Raw genomic sequence first — 19072 nt, forward strand, 5'->3', positions numbered from 1 at the left:
ACATGCAAGAATACAGTTTTGCTCTTTGTGGATTTTTCTTTAACAAAATTATTTAATACTCATCCTATTACTATCTTCATTAAAAACCAAAAGCCATTCAGGTCTTGAGATGGACTGCACATCTATGTAAGCATCCTGAACTTGTGTATACCAGCCTGTGGCTCTTGTGGAGAATGGATGCCTCTTGTTGGTCAGCACTCTCTCCCCTTAGTTGCATGTTGCTCTGGCTTGAGGAGAATGCTGATCAAGCTGGTGTTTGTGAGTGCTCTGTAAAGAATTAAGTGAGTTGCTTCGAAGATGGCAAATAAAAAGATTTCTCTACAGGATAATGGGTTGTTACTACAGACTCAAGGGCTAAAGTGACAGAGATAAGCATGCAGGGCATGCACAGCTATTGTGTATGCCCCCAACTTTATAATGCAGTAAATTATTGCTAACATTGTATTCTAGTCACTGCAACTCTCCCTAGACCATGCCTTGTTTTTAAGTACCCTATTACATAAATGTCAATCCATACCTTTTTATTACAGTGGCAAGGAAGTACTTGACCACATAAAAGGCACATAAGAAGGTATGGATTTTCAGCAATGTAATGGGGTACTTAAAAGATAATGCATGGTCTAGGGCAGGGCTACACAACTGGTGGCCTGCGGTCCGAATCCGGACCTTCTGAGTGTTGTAGCTGGACTCTAGGCTTCAGGAGTAGAAAATATAACTAAATAGCATGAAGGTCCTGGCGATTAATTCTTCCAAGTGTATTTCCTCGACTGACTGTAGGGCCTACAGTCAGTTGAGGAAATGATACACTTGTCATGATTACATTCGCACAACACACACCTCTTAATCCCAAACATAATTTCATAGACCAGCATAAAAAGAATAATTATTCACAATAAGTTTTTTTAGATGACGAACCACAGAAAACAGATACAAGTCTGTTTTCTATTATTGTTGACTAATTGTAGTATGACACACATATGTTACTGGAGTGAAGTGGTTATGGAGCCATACTGGTCAGGTTGAGAACAAATACTGCAGGGGCAAGGAATTACTTTACCCTCACGTATCTGCTCTTAACCTGCCAGTATGGCTCCTTAACCTCTTGAATCCAGTGATATATATATGTCATATACATATATATATAAAACTATATTTGGGAGTAAGAGGTGTGTGTTATCATGAGAGAGATTGATTTACATAGAAAATCAGACCACAGACCCCATGGTCCAGACTAGGTAGTCTGTCCTTAAACCTAAGTGATTTTACATTAATCAGAAGACTCCAAAACGTTGCATTTCTACTCTAGTTGATATTAAGTTGAAGGAAGTGACGGTCAAGATTGTTTTTAAAGGAGTCAATCATGTTACACTGGACCACTGAAGGTGTGAGCTTATTCCATTCTCGCACTACAACGTTGGTGAAGAAAAATTTAGTGCAGTCTGAATTTACTTGTCTACATTTGAGTTTTATGCCATTGTTCCTCGTGCACAAAGTGTCATCGATCATAGAGAGAGAGAGAATATATATATATATATATATATATATATATATATATATATATATATATATATATATATATATATATATATATATATATATATATATATATATATATATATGATTGATTGATTGATTGATTTACATAGAAAATCACACCACACAGACCCCATGGTCCAGACTAGGTAGCCTGTCCTTAAACCTAAGTGATTCTACATTAATCAGATGGCTCCAAAATGTTGCATTTCAACTTTAGTTTAACTTAAGTTGAAGGAAGTGACGGTCAAGATTGTTTTTAAAGGAGTCAATCGTGTTACACTGGACCACTGAAGGTGGGAGCTTATTCCATTCTCACACTACAACGTTGGTGAAGAAAAATTTGGTGCAGTATATCATGAAAATGGTCAAAATTTTATTCATGCCTTCAAAAGTTTGTATCTCAAGCGTTCACAAATAGGGGTAAAGCCTGTGATTGAAAATTTCTGTTCTTATCACAGTCATGCATAACCTTCCAACCCTGGTTTTGGTATTTCTGTATAACTAATAGTAACTTTCACATTCCAGGTGAAATATCCTTACTGAAAACACAACTCAAGGACTCACAAGGCGACCAGACGACACGTGGACATGAGCTTCTCCACTTACGGGCACAGGTGCGGCAGTACCAGACGGAGGTTGAGCGACGTCGAGCAGAGATCAACTCTCTCCATGACTTGATGGCTCAGCAGAGAAGAGAATCTGAGGACATGCGCTTACAATTAGATCAGGCTCAGCAGCAACAGTCACAAGCACGAGCACACGACCAAGACCTCAGCCTTCAAATGGACAAGCTGAAGAGTGAGGTTGAGGGTATGAAAAAGGAGTGTGAACTGCAAAGACAACAATTTGAGGAGGAAAGAGTGAGATGGGTTGAGGAGAAGGAACGAGTGATAAGATACCAGAAGCAGCTACACCAGAACTATGTTGCCATGTTTGGCCGTAACCGTCAGTTGGAGGAGGAAGTGGCAAGACTAACGGGAGTCCCATTGCCCCCATTGAAATCATTAAGTCCTCCCAAATTCCCAGCAGCTTATGCAGACATTAGAGAAACTTCTGGCCCACAGTTACCCAGTGAATCTCGTTGTTGAGGAAAGGGTAACAGAGGCTTTCTACTGTTAGATTTAGAAACAATTATAGATTTTTATTATGTAATTTTGTAGGATACCTCATTAATGATTTTAATGTATGTATAAAAGTCATCTTATATAACTGATGTGGTTAATGTCAATATTTTATTAGTGACCTCATATAAAAGTTGACATGTTTGAAGGGATTGAGTATCTAAGCATATGGAATATTTTAATAGCTAATGGCTGAATACCAACTGATGCTGAGGTATGAAAAATTTGCTTTTTGTACTGCAGAAAAAATATTTTATCAGAATGTACTTAACAGGTAGAAATTACCTTAATTTTGATTTCTAAATATTCCTGGTGAAATTATGCTCACTGTTCTCATGTTTCTTCATAACATAGTAGGTATCACACAATGTAAATGAACTGTATAGTACTCATCATGTGGATTTACATATTAAAAATATATTGAATTGTTTTAGTGTCTAGCCAAAGGTTATATCTAGTTTCAATGATATGTTTAGAAATAAAGCACCATAGTTTTTTAAGAATGTTATATATCCAGTCAAGTGTGAGTGGTTTGATATATAAAGCACAGAATTTTAATAAATTTATATTTATTTCTTATAATGCTATAAGCAATACTGCATTAGTTATGGGTTTTAGTGGTTTAGATAATTTTAAAGGTGAATATTTAGTCAAAGTTCCTCTTAGTCAAGCTGACTATGACTGCCCTCATTGTTTGGAAGCTGTGTTAAGATATTTTGAACAGCGTTGCAATGAGATGGTGGCAGTCTTGTCAGACATAATTTCTGTCCACACAAGGAATGAGTATTGATTTGACACTTTTGCACATTATGAGATGGTGTGTATCAGAACTTTACATCCAAGGTTATATACTTCTCGCACACAAGTAATGAATGAGTGCAAGTTGTACCGACACTGACAGGCCTTACAGGGTGAGGCTTACTACCTCTTCCTTCTCTTAGCTTTTTATACTACTGTTTTATTTCTCATGTCATTGTCAAAAGTTTTTACATCAAACCATATGACTTCATTGTAGGATTTTTGTTTGTATTTTAGTCTGAAAAAGATGATCAGCCTTATGAAGATTATTGATAATGTTAAATTTGCAGTATCTTTAATAGGTTTCTTGCACCCCCTCCTACACCTGCCCCACCAAACACTTTTTGTATGAATATATCATTTAGTATTGACAAACACCTATGTGCAAAAATGTCAAAATAACTCATCAACATTAGTCAATACACTAATTATGTTCAATATAATTTAATGAAGAGCAAGATAAAAAAAAGTTTACAACCACATACAGTTTTCTTGTGAAAATTGGAAAATGTGGTGAAGGCAAAATTGTTATCTATCCTAGAAATGCATCTAAATTTGTACCTTGGAATTATATACCACTAGAGTAATCAAGTGTAGGGTGTTAAGTCATATTCAACTGATTTCTAAGTGCAAATATGATATTAGTAATTGGTATCTTTGGATTAACATTTACACTAAGCCTTGGAGTTATTATAAATGCACAAAAAACATGAAAATACTCCGTACAGAGTGAGGGAACTTTTTGCCAAACCCGGACTTTCTCATGATAATGGAAGCAGACCTTTGAAACTTGTAAAAATGTTATTTCATATATATATGAAATGTGAACTGAAAGGAATTTAACTTAACAGGAACAATATTGTAATATATATGGTCGCTAACTTAGTTTTTTAAAGTAACAGGAAATATGAAGTCAGCTGCTACACAGAAGAGATCAAACTTGTCATGTGGTTAATGGTTAATTATGACATTTTATTAATGGTAATTTTCCATAACCTGCAAAGAATAAAATCCTAAACATCAACTAGTATTTCATATTCCTCATGTAGATATTTTCTTAATATTCTCTCACCAAGATGTTCTGTGATTTTTATACAGGTACTTTACCTGGGTGAACAAATTAATAATTAGATTACTGCCCAATACCAAAGCATTCATCTTTCTGGATGAGATAGTTTATTTCAAGGGGGTGGCCTCCTTCCACCTGTTTGTTAACTTAAATGCCAGAAACAATAATTGTCACTTAGGACATGTCAGATGCCCAAAGAGGAAAGAGTTCATGCAATACAGCCTGTGCTCATCTACAAATGTATTTTCAATGCCTCGCATGCCAAGCATGATCTTAACAATAACTATATAGTCTATTCATTTGGCCAAGGCCACTCATGGTGGCTTAGTCCCAGCGTCTCCACTTCCCCCTTCTGGCTGGGTAGCTCCGAGCGAGATGATGTAACCTATATTTGTCATGTTAAGTAGTCAAGATAAAGTGGTAAATAGTGATAATATAATGTTAAGAATTCAACAAAATGGTAAGTAGTAATTTAGCAGTTTGTGCTAGATATGCATTTTATGTTGACTACTAAACATTTTATTATCACTACTTAACATTTTATGTTGACTACTTAACATGACAAGTAGGTTACACCATCCTGCTCGGAGCTACCCAGCCAGAAAGGGGTCCTCAAGGGCACCACGCCCGCGTGCTGCCTACTCAGCCACTGCTTCCGCCCATGCCTTAACACTCAGCAATATGCAAAAGACGGCGCTTGGAACAAGATATTCATTTTGTAAGTTATGCAAAAACTTTTCCTCGAAAGGTGGTGGCATGCGTGCTGGCATTGGCCTTTCTTGGCATCTACATATATATTGGGTCAACTTGTGGGTCACCTGAAAGTGTAGTGAAGCTGCACGTGGGCTGTGGACAGCGAGGGGAGATGCGAGAAAGGATCAGGTCACGCCGCCCGGGAAGATTTTGGAGGGTTTAGCGTACCCAAAATTTACAGTGTGTGTGTGTGTGTGTGGGGGGGGGGGAATGAACACAAGAATGTAAAGAGTATGCAAGAGGCCAGTTTGCTTACACAATTAAGGCAGCTCCTGTATGCCTAACCCCACCTAACCTCACTGTCCATGAATTTATCCAACCTCTGCTTGAATGTATCTATGGTAGAGGCATCCACGACATGACTGCCAAGCACGCTACTGGTAAACCAATTCTTTTCATGTCTTTGTTGAATCTGAATTTTCAAGCTTAAAACTGTTGCCTCGTGTCCTGCCTGGGTTTTTTACAACCAAAACCTTATTAACATCCCCTTTATTAAAGCCTAAACTTAACCCAACATAACCTAACAAAACCAAAACAAACACTATAGGTCTAGCGTCAAAAAATTCATATATGCTTCCTTACTAATGAGACTTTCTATACAACAGAGCAAGGCCATTTTTTGCTGATTTATACCATACCCTAAACTTAACCTAACATAACCAAAAACAAAACAAAACAAACACTATAGATCTTGACTCAGAAAATTCATATATGCTTCCTTATTAATGAGACTTTCAATACAACAATGTGTGGTCATTCTTTGTTGATTTATACCATAAGGTGCTGGCCATCATGTGTTTGAAGATACCCTAAACTTAACCTAACGTAACCTAACAAAACCCGATATCCAGTTACTATAGGTTTTGACTCAGAAAATTCATATCTGCTTCCTTACTAATGAGACTTTCTATACAACAAAGTGAGGTTCTTCTTTGTTGATTTATACCACAAGGTGCAGGCTATCATGTGTTTGAAGATACCCTAAACTTTACCTAACATAACCTAACAAAACCCGATAGTTACTATAGGTCTTGACTCAGAAAATTCAAATATGCTTTTTTTTTTTTGTATTTCGTTGGGGATATACCTCAAGGGAGGAAGGCGGTGCATGCCGCGCAATCATCCAGACGGCTGGAAGAGAGATACCCAATTCTTTCAGGGAGGAGGCCCAACAACGGGGCTGAGGGTGTCGGAAAGAGCCCACCTTTCCACCCCCATGGCACCAGGCAGGTCTCGAACCTACTCTAGCACCCCGCCGAAGCGCAAGGCGGAGACTACCAAGGGACCACGGGAACCCCCTTCATATATGCTTCCTTCCTAATGAGACTTTCTATACAACAAAGTGAGGTTCTTCTTTGTTGGTTTATACCACAAGGTGCTGGCTATCATGTGTTTGAAGATACCCTAAACTTAACCTAACAAAACCCGATACAGTTACTATAGGTCTTGACTCAGAAAATTCATATATGCTTCCTTACTATTGAGACTTTCTATACAAGAAAGTGAGTTCATTCTTTGTTGATTTATACCACAAGGTGCTGGCTATCATGTGTTTGAAGATACCCTAAACTTAACCTAACATAACCAACAAAACCAAAACAAACACAATAGGTCTTGATTCAGAAAATTCATATATGCTTCCTTACTATTGAGACTTTCAATAAAACAAAGTGAGTTCATTCTTTGTTGATTTATAACATAAGGTGCTGGCTATCATGTGTTTGATGATACCCTAAACTTAACCTAACGTAACCTAACAAAATCTGATACTGTTACTATCGGTCTCAACTCAGAAAATTCATAATATGCTTCCTCACTAATGTGACTTTCTATACAACAAATTCTTTCCAAGAACTCTTTAGTACTTGACAACTGTTGCTTATTCCCTGGTAATCTTAAGTTTGTAAAGTTTAAAGCATATTATCATTATCATTCTGTGCCAACAATGCTTCTTTGCTACGTGTGTGTGTGTGTGTGTGTGTGTGTGTGTGTGTGTTTGTGGTCTGTGTGTGTGTGTGTGTGTGTGGTGTGTGTGTGTGTGTGTGTGTGTGTGTGTGTGTGTGGTGTGTGTGTGTGTGTGTGTAATACACAAATGACGAAAATATGGAGATATTAATGCACACTAAGGAGAATGAAATGAGGATGTGGGCACGAAATAAGAGAAAAGGAGAGGCCCACTCATCATCATGCTTCTCCTTTTTGTATCGTCGCTGCGGCTTCAAGAACATTCATGCTCGTACTCTCCTCGTATTACACAGTGGTGGGCACCGCTAACCGAAAAGTTAGCTTCGCTAACTGGTAATCCACTAACTAAAAAGTTAGCTTCGTTTACGCTAAACAGCTAAACTGATAAAGATTTTAGTGAAAGCTAACGCTAACCGCTAAAATTTTTGTGTAGGAATTTAGCTTTGGTTCAGTATTTCGGCTCTAAACCACTTAAAAACAGATCTAGTGACCTGAAATTTCAATATGTTGTAGCTTAGACATATAGCTTTCCAGAACGCTATACCATGTCAAAATCAGATGATGATCAAACTGGGTGTCATGTGCTGGGCGTGTCGTCTTGACATGTGACTTCCAAGTTGTAAAGGCTCACCGTCTGTCGTCTGTCCGTTAATGATGATCCTCTTGGGGTGGCACATGACACACCGGAAGTGCAAGACATTGGCGTTCGTCGTATCTCTTGATTTAAGGACAAAGTACTTCTCCTGGTGGGATAACGGGTTCTGGAGCTTCTGGGACTCCTGGCCGTCAGCCTGAGTGTCCTCCGCCTCACCCACAGCTGCTGCCGGCAGTCAGCGTCCTCAGGCGGAACAAAAACGTCCTCATTCGGGTCACCTTCCATAACGTTGATAACGATAAACAAGGCGACAATAATGAACGCGACGATTACATGGTGACAACGTCGTAGCTGAACTGAACAAAGAGCCCAGCAAGCAACAACAAGAAGAGAAGAGAAAGAAGCCTCCGGTTTATCCTAAATCCGTATGTTTTACCCAAGATTTCCCCCAAATTTTCGCATTGTTTACTTTTTTTCATAACTGACACTTTTATTTTTATTATTTTAAGTTTAATTCTTGTCAGGTGGAAAATATCGAATTCTTGTTATTAAATCCCGAGTTCAAAGAGTTGGAAATGGAAGATGCATTACTCTACGATACCCAAAAGTTTCAATAATAATTATCCAAATGCACTACTGTAGGCGTAATTTACCCAAAAGTGGAAGCCCTGGAACTATTGCGCCACGTGGCTCAACTGGTGCTCTGTCTGTCCACAACAGACAAGAACAAACCTGAATGAATTTTTTAGCGGACTTAGTTAGCGGAGGAGGAACTACATTTAGCGGAAACTAATTGGTCCGCTAACTGTTTCCAAAGTTTGCGAAAACGCTAATCAGTTAACGAAAAAGTTAGCTTCACTAATTAGCGGTTAGCGGAATCGTGCCCACCACTGCTATTATACAATATCATTAATTAATAAACCTTGGGACAACAAACCTGCTTCAACCGTAACTACCTCGGCTAGGCAAAGCTGGAGCCCTGAACTATTAAGAAAGTGCTCTCATATCGTTAATTGCCATGTATAAGGGAAATGATTCTCTGCTCAATACTGGTAATGTTTTATGGCACACACACACACACACACACACACACAAGGTGAGTCGATATACAAGGACCGAATGTAACACTACTTAGGCACGTATGTGAACATCACCCTCCTTCCCGTCCACTCTCTCTCTCTCTCTCTCTCTCTCTCTCTCTCTCTCTCTCTCTCTCTCTCTCTCTCCCTTCTTTTATTCTCTCATATAACACGCCCCTCAACACATTCGAAGTCCCTCAACCTCCCTTCATTGTCCCCCCCCCCCCACCACCACCAACACCACACAGTCATTTTCTTCCCTTCTACCCCTCTCAACACTCCTCAGCCTCCCCTCACACTCAGGAACGTGACCTGACTCAGCACGTCTGGGGTCAGCTGTTTTGAGCCTTCTCCAGGACCTGCCCCACTTGACCTTCCATCGCTACTCTTCCATACTCCTTCGCTTCACTGTCCAGAACCTCCCCAACTCTTTTTTTCATCTCCTTCTCCTCTCTTTTTCTTTCTCTCTTTCTCCTCATCTTCTCTTCGTAATCTTACACTGTTTCTAAGTCTCCCCTCCTCTTCCTCCTCCTCCTCCTCCCGTTAATATGATCATCCCATTAACTCTGCATAATCTACTCTTTTCATATTATCTTCATTATCGTCATCTGATGCTACGGTAACTAATCGCAACCGTTTGAATAATCAGCTTTATCGTTACGTCTTACTTTCAACCAACGCTGTTTTGTTTCTTTTTTGTCTTATTGTCCTTAAGGTTAAGCTATCTCCCTTGCTGCTATAGTTACTAAGCACACACCTGAAAAATAGTTAGTTTTCTCTCCTATGAATACTGACCCTTTGTCTCTTCTTTATCACTCTCCTATTCGGAAATCTACCTCACATTTTAAATTTTTGTACTAGCTGTTGCTCTCCTTTTCTTCCATCGTCTTGCTATACTCTTCTGAGGATCTCTTTCACCCTCGCTTCTCCCAGCTGCCCTCCGCCCCCTGTGTCAAGTCATCGTTCTCCCTCCTCCCTCGCGCCGTCCAGGTCCTTTCTGTCCCAATCACGTCTTCCATCAGCCCCCTTTGGAACTGACCGCCTCCCCCTCCCTGCCTCGATTCAGCTCTTTGCCTCTTGACTTACTTTCCATCAATATTTCTCCATGTCTGTCTGCCTGTCTGTCTCTTTGTATGTCTGTGTCTGTGTTTGTCTGTAGGTGTTTTTTGTGTGTCTGTCTGTCTGTGTTTGGCTCTGTCTGTGTCTCTCTCTGAACATCTGCCTACCCGCCCCACCTCGTTTCCTATCATATTGCCTCACTCAAGTCTCATGCTGGATCAAAATATCCCTTGATTTAACAATTGTTGCATCCTTTCTTTCCGTTAGGCAACAAAAGGTCGGGTTCATTTGGCCTCTTTCATCTATTATATATACCAATGCTCACTACCTCCTGACAGCTCAACCAGAGAGGACTAGATAGACATGTGGATGGGTAGACAGATAGCAGGGGAGTGGGAGCCAGAAGTGCGTAAATAACAAGAAACGAGCGGAGAATTATCCTCACAAGACATCCTTTTGAATAGTACAGAACAATTTGATGTAAGTAATATTTCTTTTTTACAACAAAGGAGACAGCTCAAGGACACACAAAAAAAGGAAACAATAAAAAAAAAAGCCCACTACTCGCTGCTCCCAAAAAGAATCCAAAGAGGTGGCCGAAAGAGAGGTCAATTTCGAGAGGAGAGGTGTCCAGATACCCTCCTCTTGAAAGTATGATAAATTTTGTACACTGCAGTGACGACGTAATAATACAAGAACATAAAGAGTCTGCAAGAGACCGATAGCTCTATGCAAAGCAGCTCCTGTCGACCTAACCCCACCTTACGTCACTATCCATGATTTTATCTAATCTTTTTTTTTTAATGTATTTATCGTGTTAGCACTCAACGTGACTGACAACCCTGCTCCACTCATCCACCACGTTACTGGAAAACCTGTTCTTACCCATGTCTTCATTGAGTCTAAATTTAACCAACAAACCCATTGCTAAAAGTTCTACTTATTATTACATTTGGTATAACTATAAATAAAATAAGTTGCATTCATTGATTAACCAAATATGTAAACGTGTAGAATGTTATACTAGATCTGTCAGCTTATATCAGGTGAGATATTATAAAAAAATAAGAGAGCGTGTTTGGTTCTTTTCGTAATTTGTGAGTGCGAGGATAATAAAAGAATAACCAATGTTTTTCGTCCGTAGCGTATCAAAGTTATGTTGGTGGTGAGCACGCCTTATGCATGAATTATATTTTATCCATCGATCGAGTGTGTCCAGTGAACCCAAACTCAGATTTACGAGACCCTTCAACCACCCACTTTTCTCCGTCGCCTGGCAGGAGGAGAAGGAGGGGGAGGAGGAGGAGGGCTGAGGAGGAGGGGGAGAGCGAGGAAGAGGAGAAGCTAACAAAAACATAAGTTACAACGCTACACTCTTTATACGTATCATGACTTACATTGGTAATTGCTGTACTGGCTTATTTGGACTTATGGTCTTTCTAACCGCTTCCTGCTGGTTTGACTCATGATCATTGGCTTATCTGGATTACATGTGTTTTAGCCATTCTGACCGGGGGCTATATCACCGATTTAGCGATGATGGATGATTATTGAGGGGGTGCAATTCACTACTTTGTTTAGGTTACAATACTTGGTGGGGCGAGTTAAGGTCTGAATGAGCAAAGGTCAAAACTGCCAGCGACTAATATCATCTATTGCAGGGAGTGGTTGGTATTTTGGTTTTATCTGAAGCGTACAGTCTTAAGAGTTAAGACCCACGACAAAGTTTCCCTCTCCATACAAAGTTATGGTGTGTTGACGTCGTCCCTGCCACTCACACGCTGCCATAAGGTTTCCAGGCGAGTGTTTGCATGACGTGTGGACGACATCTCCCACTTAGGGTATGCTTCGGCATGCGCACGCGCACCCACGCACCCACTCACCCACGTACACATGTGCACGCGCGCGCATACACACACACACACACACACACACACACACACCTATCGCCTGATCAAGGGGAATCGGATGCGAGGTGTATGAGAGCCCAACTAAAGTTTACTAAACCCAAAAATCCGTGAATATCTAGCTTTCATCCCAAAACTAACTGGCAATCACGAGTCCAGTACGTGTGGCCCTTAAAAGGTGGAGCCAATGAGTTTGCCCGTTTCTTTTTCTAGCAAATACTTTCCACAAAGAGGAACACTACTCTCTCGTGAGGAAAACAAAATAATTAGAGTATAATTGGCGACACTTGGTTACAAACGACGTTATTACACCTAAAAAAACATGTTTTCGAACTCGTCCTCTTCAAGTGCTAATGACGCAGAACCTCCTGTATATGTGAATTATAAGCAGCTTGAGCTGGATTATAGACTCACTGAGAATCAGCTTTAAGAGCAATATAATTATCCCATAGCAACTGGCATCGATTCTGCCTTCATAGGTGATAAGCAGCCTGCTTATTATCATAGGCCCGCTTACAGTCGTCATTTAACCAGGCTTTGTCTCTCATACGAGATTTGGTTATCTTAGATGGAACTCTTCTGCGTAAAATATCTACAAGTATTAAAAGCAGAGACTGGGTCATTGGATCGAAAAATAGTATTCCACTGAATATTATCAATTTCAGAACAAACATTGTCCCAATTGACTCGAGATTTACGATAGACCTGACGGGAAATGGTGATATCAGGCACAGTGAAGTCTAAACAGATCTTACAGTGAATGGCATTATGGTCAGAAGTACCTATGGGAGCAAGGACAGAAGCCACTACAACACCAGGAATGTCAGTTAAAGCTAAATCCAGGCAGTTCCCAGAACTGTGTGTAGGTCCATGAATCAGTTGCTGACAACCAGACAGATTAGAGAAATCCACAGCAACAAGGCAATTACTATTATTATCATCCCGTCCCTTTACATTGTTAGCCGAGGCAGCACAGCATTCTCTCAAAGCAGCTCTTGCCCTCATCGATGCTGCGTTGTGCACACCCAAGAAGTCTATCCATAACCCAGGGAACGTGGGTTTGTTATATCGTTACTACTTTTCCAACGTGAACCCCAACTCCCGTCTCCCCTCTCACCTACTTTATCCCTTGGGTCCCCCCGTCCTTCCCCTCATAGTCACTTACCGGAGATCGACAATCTGTAGGGGTCAGTCAATACGGAAGCTCCCCGGCGTAGCACCTGCTAACACGGAGGGATGGCAACTGATGCAGCCCACCCCACCATTCTTCCGCCCCCCCTCCCCCTCCTCCCCCTCACCTTACCCTTGCCCTATCCTACTCCTGCCCATTCTCCCTGCCTCCCTGCCCCCTCGTCCCGCTATCAAACTACACTTATCCCCTTCTCATTCCCTCCCACTCTCCGCCATCCCTTAGCCGGGTTTCGAGTGAGTTCCCTGATCCGAAGGGACACACTAAAACTGAACACGAAACAAAAATTAGGAGGCTCATGAAATACCCTAAATAGTAGATTCTCAGTGTCAGCAGTAATGTTCACCGATAATGGCTTTCATGAACTCATGGGGCTCGGACGAATCTTCACTCATGTGTCCTTACTCAGTTCTTAAAGATAGCGTATTTTTAAAGCTTGTAGCGTTCAGGACACACACACACACACACACACACACACACGTACACTAACGACGGTGCCTTGTTTCGTCCAGTTCGGGTCGACGAGAAAGAAGCCATTGCTCGGGACGCTCGATGAAACACATAAAGCCAGGACGAAACACAAAACTTTGGGCAAAACGGGCGACTCTGTGGAACGATTGAATTCAAAACATTGGTCACTGTCAGGCGGGACGATAAAGCGCCTCTGGCCGTGAGCAGAGGGCACAATCTTGCCTCCAGCGGCCAGGACCGAGGCTAGGCACTGTTATCCTCCGACATGCATCACTGTCTCGTTACACTTAACCGTCGCGCCGACCGGGAAAATATGAGGGAAGCTGAGCACGTTAGGGGAGTTTTTATTTTTCATTTTTTCTCTGTTATTCTTTAATCGCCTTGGAAGAGTAAAGATAAAGGAGATAATCCCTATCTATCTATCTGTCTATCTATCTGTCATCACCATCATCATCTTTAGCCATTATCAATCCACTACATAAGCCTCTCCCGATATCCTCTACCTCTCTGTCTGATGTTAGTGTGCCCCATTTTGCTCCGGCGATGCTCTGTTGTTTCTTTGTCGACCTTGATTTACTCTATCATATGCTCTATGTAACTATCTATTTATCCAAACATTTAAAACCTTTGACACTATTTGTACACTGAGGCAAATTAAACCTATCTACCTCATCTTAAGTATTTACAGCCTTTGCCACTTTAACCCGTTCTCTACACACAACAAGACAAAACCAAAGCCTTGGATTGTACGGAAAAACGAGGCCATTCACATTAAGCGTCTCGGACAAGGGCGAGCACGGGTGGCAGACGCGATCCACTTCCGGAATTAAATTAGTGCCCCTTTTCTCTAACCGTTTTCTGTTTTTTTTTTCAACACGGATAACTATTTTTCGTTTTCTTTTCTTTTCTCTCGAAGGATTACATTTCGGTTTCGGACAGGGAAAAAAGAAACCCCGAATAACGACAGCAAAAGAACCAACAAGAATAAATTACAGAGGGGAGGAGGCCATTGCAAAGGCTATCTCCAAGACCCTCATATGATAAAAAAATGAACTGAACTCGTGTTTTGCAAGAGCAGTTTTTTTAAGGCGAGGATTCTTTGCTCAAGGTGATTTCCTCTACATATTCGTCCGATACATAAGTTTTCCGATTTAAATGTTTCTAATGTTTGTTGTTGGAGTTATCAGATTATTTAATGTAATATCTTCTTTTCTCTTTTGGTTTCCTTAAAGTAATGAAATTTTGCTCCCTCAGTGTGATGCTTCGTGATCGCCCTCTGTGGACGTGTTTTCAAATCTCTTGGGGTCACACTACGCTACAGTCTTCCAAATATATCGAGGCCGGTCTCGCGTAGGCTCCCGCGGGTCCTTTCCTCCCCTCTGCTCTGCCACAGTCCCAACACCTATCTCTTCCTCTCATATGTAAGCTACAGGTAACATATGAGAGGAAAAAATAGGTGTTGGGACTGTGTGGCAGAGCAGAGGGGAGAAATGGACCCGTGGGAGCCAACGACAAAACGGACTTGACAATTTGGTTTCACTATAGATTACTCTTCAATTGAAACTAAAAACTCTTGTGTCTTAAGATTGTAATGATGACGCCTTCGTAGTGATGTGTCGTACCCATGGGAGAAGGACTCCGAGCACTGACAAACGGAGATAAGCCGCCGTGACTGGCCTGGTTATTAGTCTGTTGTGCGCTGACGAATGGAGGCGCGACTCAGGGAACGTGAGGTAAACTGTTATGAGCCGTGTGTTACAGTCAGCTGCGTGTGGGTGTTGACAAACGGCGCACCTAAGGAAGGAAACGTGAGGCGAACTGTTTATTACCTGCTTGTTACCGTGAGCAGCGCGTCCTACAGCAAGGCATTATCAGTCAGCTGCGTGTGAGTGTTGACAAACGGCGCACCTAAGGAAGGAAACGTGAGGCGAACTGTTTATTACAAGCGTGTTACCGTGAGCAGCGCGTCCTACAGCAAGGCATTATCAGTCAGCTGCGTGTGAGTGTTGACAAACGGCGCACCTAAGGAAGGAAACGTGAGGCGAACTGTTTATTACCTGCTTGTTACCTTGAGCAGCGCGTCCTCCAGCAAGGCATTATTACAAAGGCCAGAGAGGAAGATGAACGCTCGGGATGTACTCTCTCTCTCTCTCTCTCTCTCTCTCTCTCTCTCTCTCTCTCTCTCTCTCTCTCTCTCTCGTGTCTCGGCCTTCAGATCCAACCCAACCGTCACTGTTTTTACATCCGGATTAATTTTTTACCTGTCTTTGCCTCACGCCATGCTCCTTTAATTCCACCCTAACTTCTACATTTCCAATTTTTTTTTCTGACATTTTCCTTTTTCTGTTTTATGTTTTGTTCCTCCATTACAAACGTCCCATCACGCGTGCGCGCACGCACGACTGTGCTTTTTTACTTGTTTGTTTAAATTAAAGAATCATCCCGCCTTGATTGCAGATGAGTCCATTATGCCATGGGGGCTTTGCGAGAGATGAAGGGATTTGTAGATATTTCGTAATGGACAAAGATATTGCAGCATTGCAGAATACAAATCAAATTTTGTTGGAAGTCATTGCAACATTTCCTTTCCCCCCTCAGGGCTCCCTCTTTCGCTTGTCGCCTTTCGCCTTCCCAGAATTCGGTCCTCTTATGCTCGTTCTTCCTGTGCGACTGCTGTTGCCGACCTTTAAACCTTTGGATCGAAGAGGCAAAGCAACGACACGGGAAGGGACACGAGCATAGGCGTAGGAACAGGGGGGGCTAGGAGGGCTGTAGCCCCCCAGATTTAGGTAGACAAAGATTTTTCGGGCAGAGTAGCCATCGTAACAGTCTAACAGGACTATTGAACTGGCGACTCGTGAGCCAAATCCGGCCCTTGAGTGGTATATTTCAGTAACAGCTATTATGTACTTAGTATTACATTAAATCTCTCTCTCTCTCTCTCTCTCTCTCTCTCTCTCTCTGTCTGTGTGTGTGTGTGTGTGTGTGTGTGTGTGTGTGTGTGTGTGTGTGTGTGTGAGAGAGAGAGAGAGAGAGAGAGAGAGAGAGAGAGAGAGAGAGAGAGAGAGAGAGAGAGAGAGAGAGAGAGAGAGAGAGAGAGAGAGAGAGAGAATCTTCCCCGTCTATATACAAATCCCTTTCACCGAGACATCATCAGATACCAGAGACCATTATGCGACTCATCTGTTGTATCTGTGAAGCAATTACGAAAATCCATCATTGATACCGGATAAACTATTGTAATAACGAGCCGCCACTTCAGACTTAGGTAATAGTGAAACAGTAGCGTAGTTCACTCCCTCTCCCCTAACGGCCGCACGCACCGCCGCACCGAGTATACCCGATTATAATCAGCTGGTAAGTTAATGGTTCGTGTTAATTGTTGAAGGGAAAAAAGACTATCTTCAGTTAGAGTTGATAGTTTCTTCAGTGTGGGAGAGAGAGGTCAACTGTAATGACATAAGTTTAAACTCTTTTTTATTTTATATTTATCATTTATTTTTGTTGGCGTTGTTGTGCATTTGGAAAAGTTGTGTTCCACTCCTTTATATCTGATGTTGCAAGCTCCGTTGACTTTTTGTTGCTGTTCGCTTTGAATGTAATGACTGAAGTGGTGCTGAGGGGGTTATTTATAGATGGTGTGGCTGTGGAGATGGTGATGGCGGTGATGGCGGTGATGTGACAGTAAGGATTGTGACGATGACTGTACCAGTGTCATTGTGGCGATGCCGGTAATGGTGCTTCATATAAAAGTACAAAAACACATTCACAATTGTGCTTCACCGTCTGCCGGAGTTACCTTGCCGTCAGGGTCTGTACACCAGCGATTCAGTAGCATTGGAACAAAGTGGGCACGGGAGTAACAATAAATGACTGCGAGGTAAAGGTGTTAGATATTTAAACAGATAAAAAGGTCTAGAAACTATGATTCGCGGTTAATTTAAGCTGTCCTGTTGGAGGATCTGTATGTCCGTAAATAGAGCAAATGTTGAATACACTAATGGGGCAATGTGAATAACAATAATTGAACGAATATTGTAAGCAATTTAAAAATAAACCAACTGTGCGTATCCACTAATAAATCTGACAATATTTTTAGGAGTATTAAGCTGCGGGCATCTTGTTTTGCTGTGCTCCGGATTTGCATTTCGTTCTATTACAAACACTTACTTGGCAGGGACGCAGGTGTTCTGATGTCATAGTCGTAGGCCTGTTGAAGTGGCAGGTGATGTTAAAGCTGTGATGACAATAATGATACTGATGTTGTGATGGCGGTGGTGGCGACAGCGGGCGCTTCACTCCTCCAGCCGATGTGATAACTGGCCTGAGGAAAGAAGACTGAATGTAATATATGATGTACTACAACAATTCAACCATCTTCTACTCTCAATATCGATATTCTTTAACCTTTTTTACCGCTCCCCATTGGTTGGTATTTAATTATCTATTTGTAAAGTTGTGGCAACCCAAATAAATGTTTTAATTTTCTATATACTTCCTCTTCCACCAACACCTCCACTACCATCATATTAAACATGAAAAAGAAAACAAACAAGACGCACAACAAACCCCGCAAGTGGTTTGCCGAAGAACGCCCGTTTAGGGTGCCTGAACCTCGAAGATCACCTTTAAGTCCCCGCCTCCGGTACCCGATTAAAGAGGGCTCCAGACGGCGCCAGGAATCTCGACCATCTGTAATGAAGATTCCAGGAAGGTCCAGATAGCGTCTAATATTCCCGCGGCCGCATTCTTGGCTATAATACGGGTGTTGATATTCCGCGGTGCATTTTCTATCCCTTGCTCAACCCACGTTTCGAAACTCATCTTGTCTTTCATAGCTAAGAAGTAAAGTTTATGAGCTTTTAACACGTGGTTGTGATGGAGGTATTAAAAGTGTTTATTTGATCCGCGCGGCTGATTCATCCCCACTACCACCACCACCACCACCATCACCTCCACCCAGTAATCAACGATAACGCCATGCCAGCACCCAAACGTGCTTCCTCATCTAATAAGCGTAATAATGAATAGTCTTTTTCATTTCTATTCCGCTGCAGTTCCGTTTCATTACCGCATCTTTGTCACGGACCACCACCGTCACGTTGCCCGCAACTTCACCAAAACAAGGAATCACATAAACTTGATTTTAAAGAAGAGGATAATGAAAACGAATCTATATAAAAAAGACACCTTGCTAAGTTTCTTGCGTTCTCCGATGTGAATTCTTGTTAATGACGTGCCTTCAGAAGATAGTTTACAATCATTCTCACCATCAACTTGAGCAGGGGTGACGAGAGGACACTACAGGGACTCGTTTCATGTCGCTGAGACGAAGAGGCCCCCGGGGAGGCGGGGCGAGGCAGGAGGATTAAGCAGGAAGGCTGAGCAAAAACAGACGAAGATAGAAAATAAAAGAGTTTGGGAGAGAGAAAGAAGAAAAGTTGGAAACAAAATTAAAAGACAACAAAAACTTTGAATCTGAAAGGAAAACTTAATTAAAGGAACATAACAATGGAAGAAAGAGCACATT

General features: G+C 41.6%; 1 protein-coding gene and 1 long non-coding RNA gene across 2 annotated transcripts in view; one reads left to right on the top strand and one right to left on the bottom strand.

Annotated features, from left to right (window-relative positions):
* The window catches only part of LOC127007326 (probable serine/threonine-protein kinase nek3), a 132728-nt gene extending 128249 nt beyond the window's left edge, over nt 1–4479 (top strand). The window contains exon 9 of the mRNA XM_050878141.1: nt 2062–4479. Coding sequence (XP_050734098.1) covers nt 2062–2624 — 563 coding nt within the window. The 3' untranslated portion in view covers nt 2625–4479. The remainder of the gene's footprint in view (nt 1–2061) is intronic.
* LOC127007332 (uncharacterized) lies at nt 42–13132 on the bottom strand. Its single transcript, XR_007760185.1, has 3 exons — nt 13048–13132; nt 2101–2235; nt 42–267 (listed from the first exon to the last, which is right to left on the bottom strand). It is a non-coding gene; the product is annotated as an uncharacterized LOC127007332 (long non-coding RNA).
* Nucleotides 13133–19072: the final 5940 nt, after the last annotated feature.

The sequence above is a fragment of the Eriocheir sinensis genome, chromosome 3 (assembly GCF_024679095.1).
Source record: "Eriocheir sinensis breed Jianghai 21 chromosome 3, ASM2467909v1, whole genome shotgun sequence".
NCBI lineage: Eukaryota > Metazoa > Arthropoda > Malacostraca > Decapoda > Varunidae > Eriocheir > Eriocheir sinensis.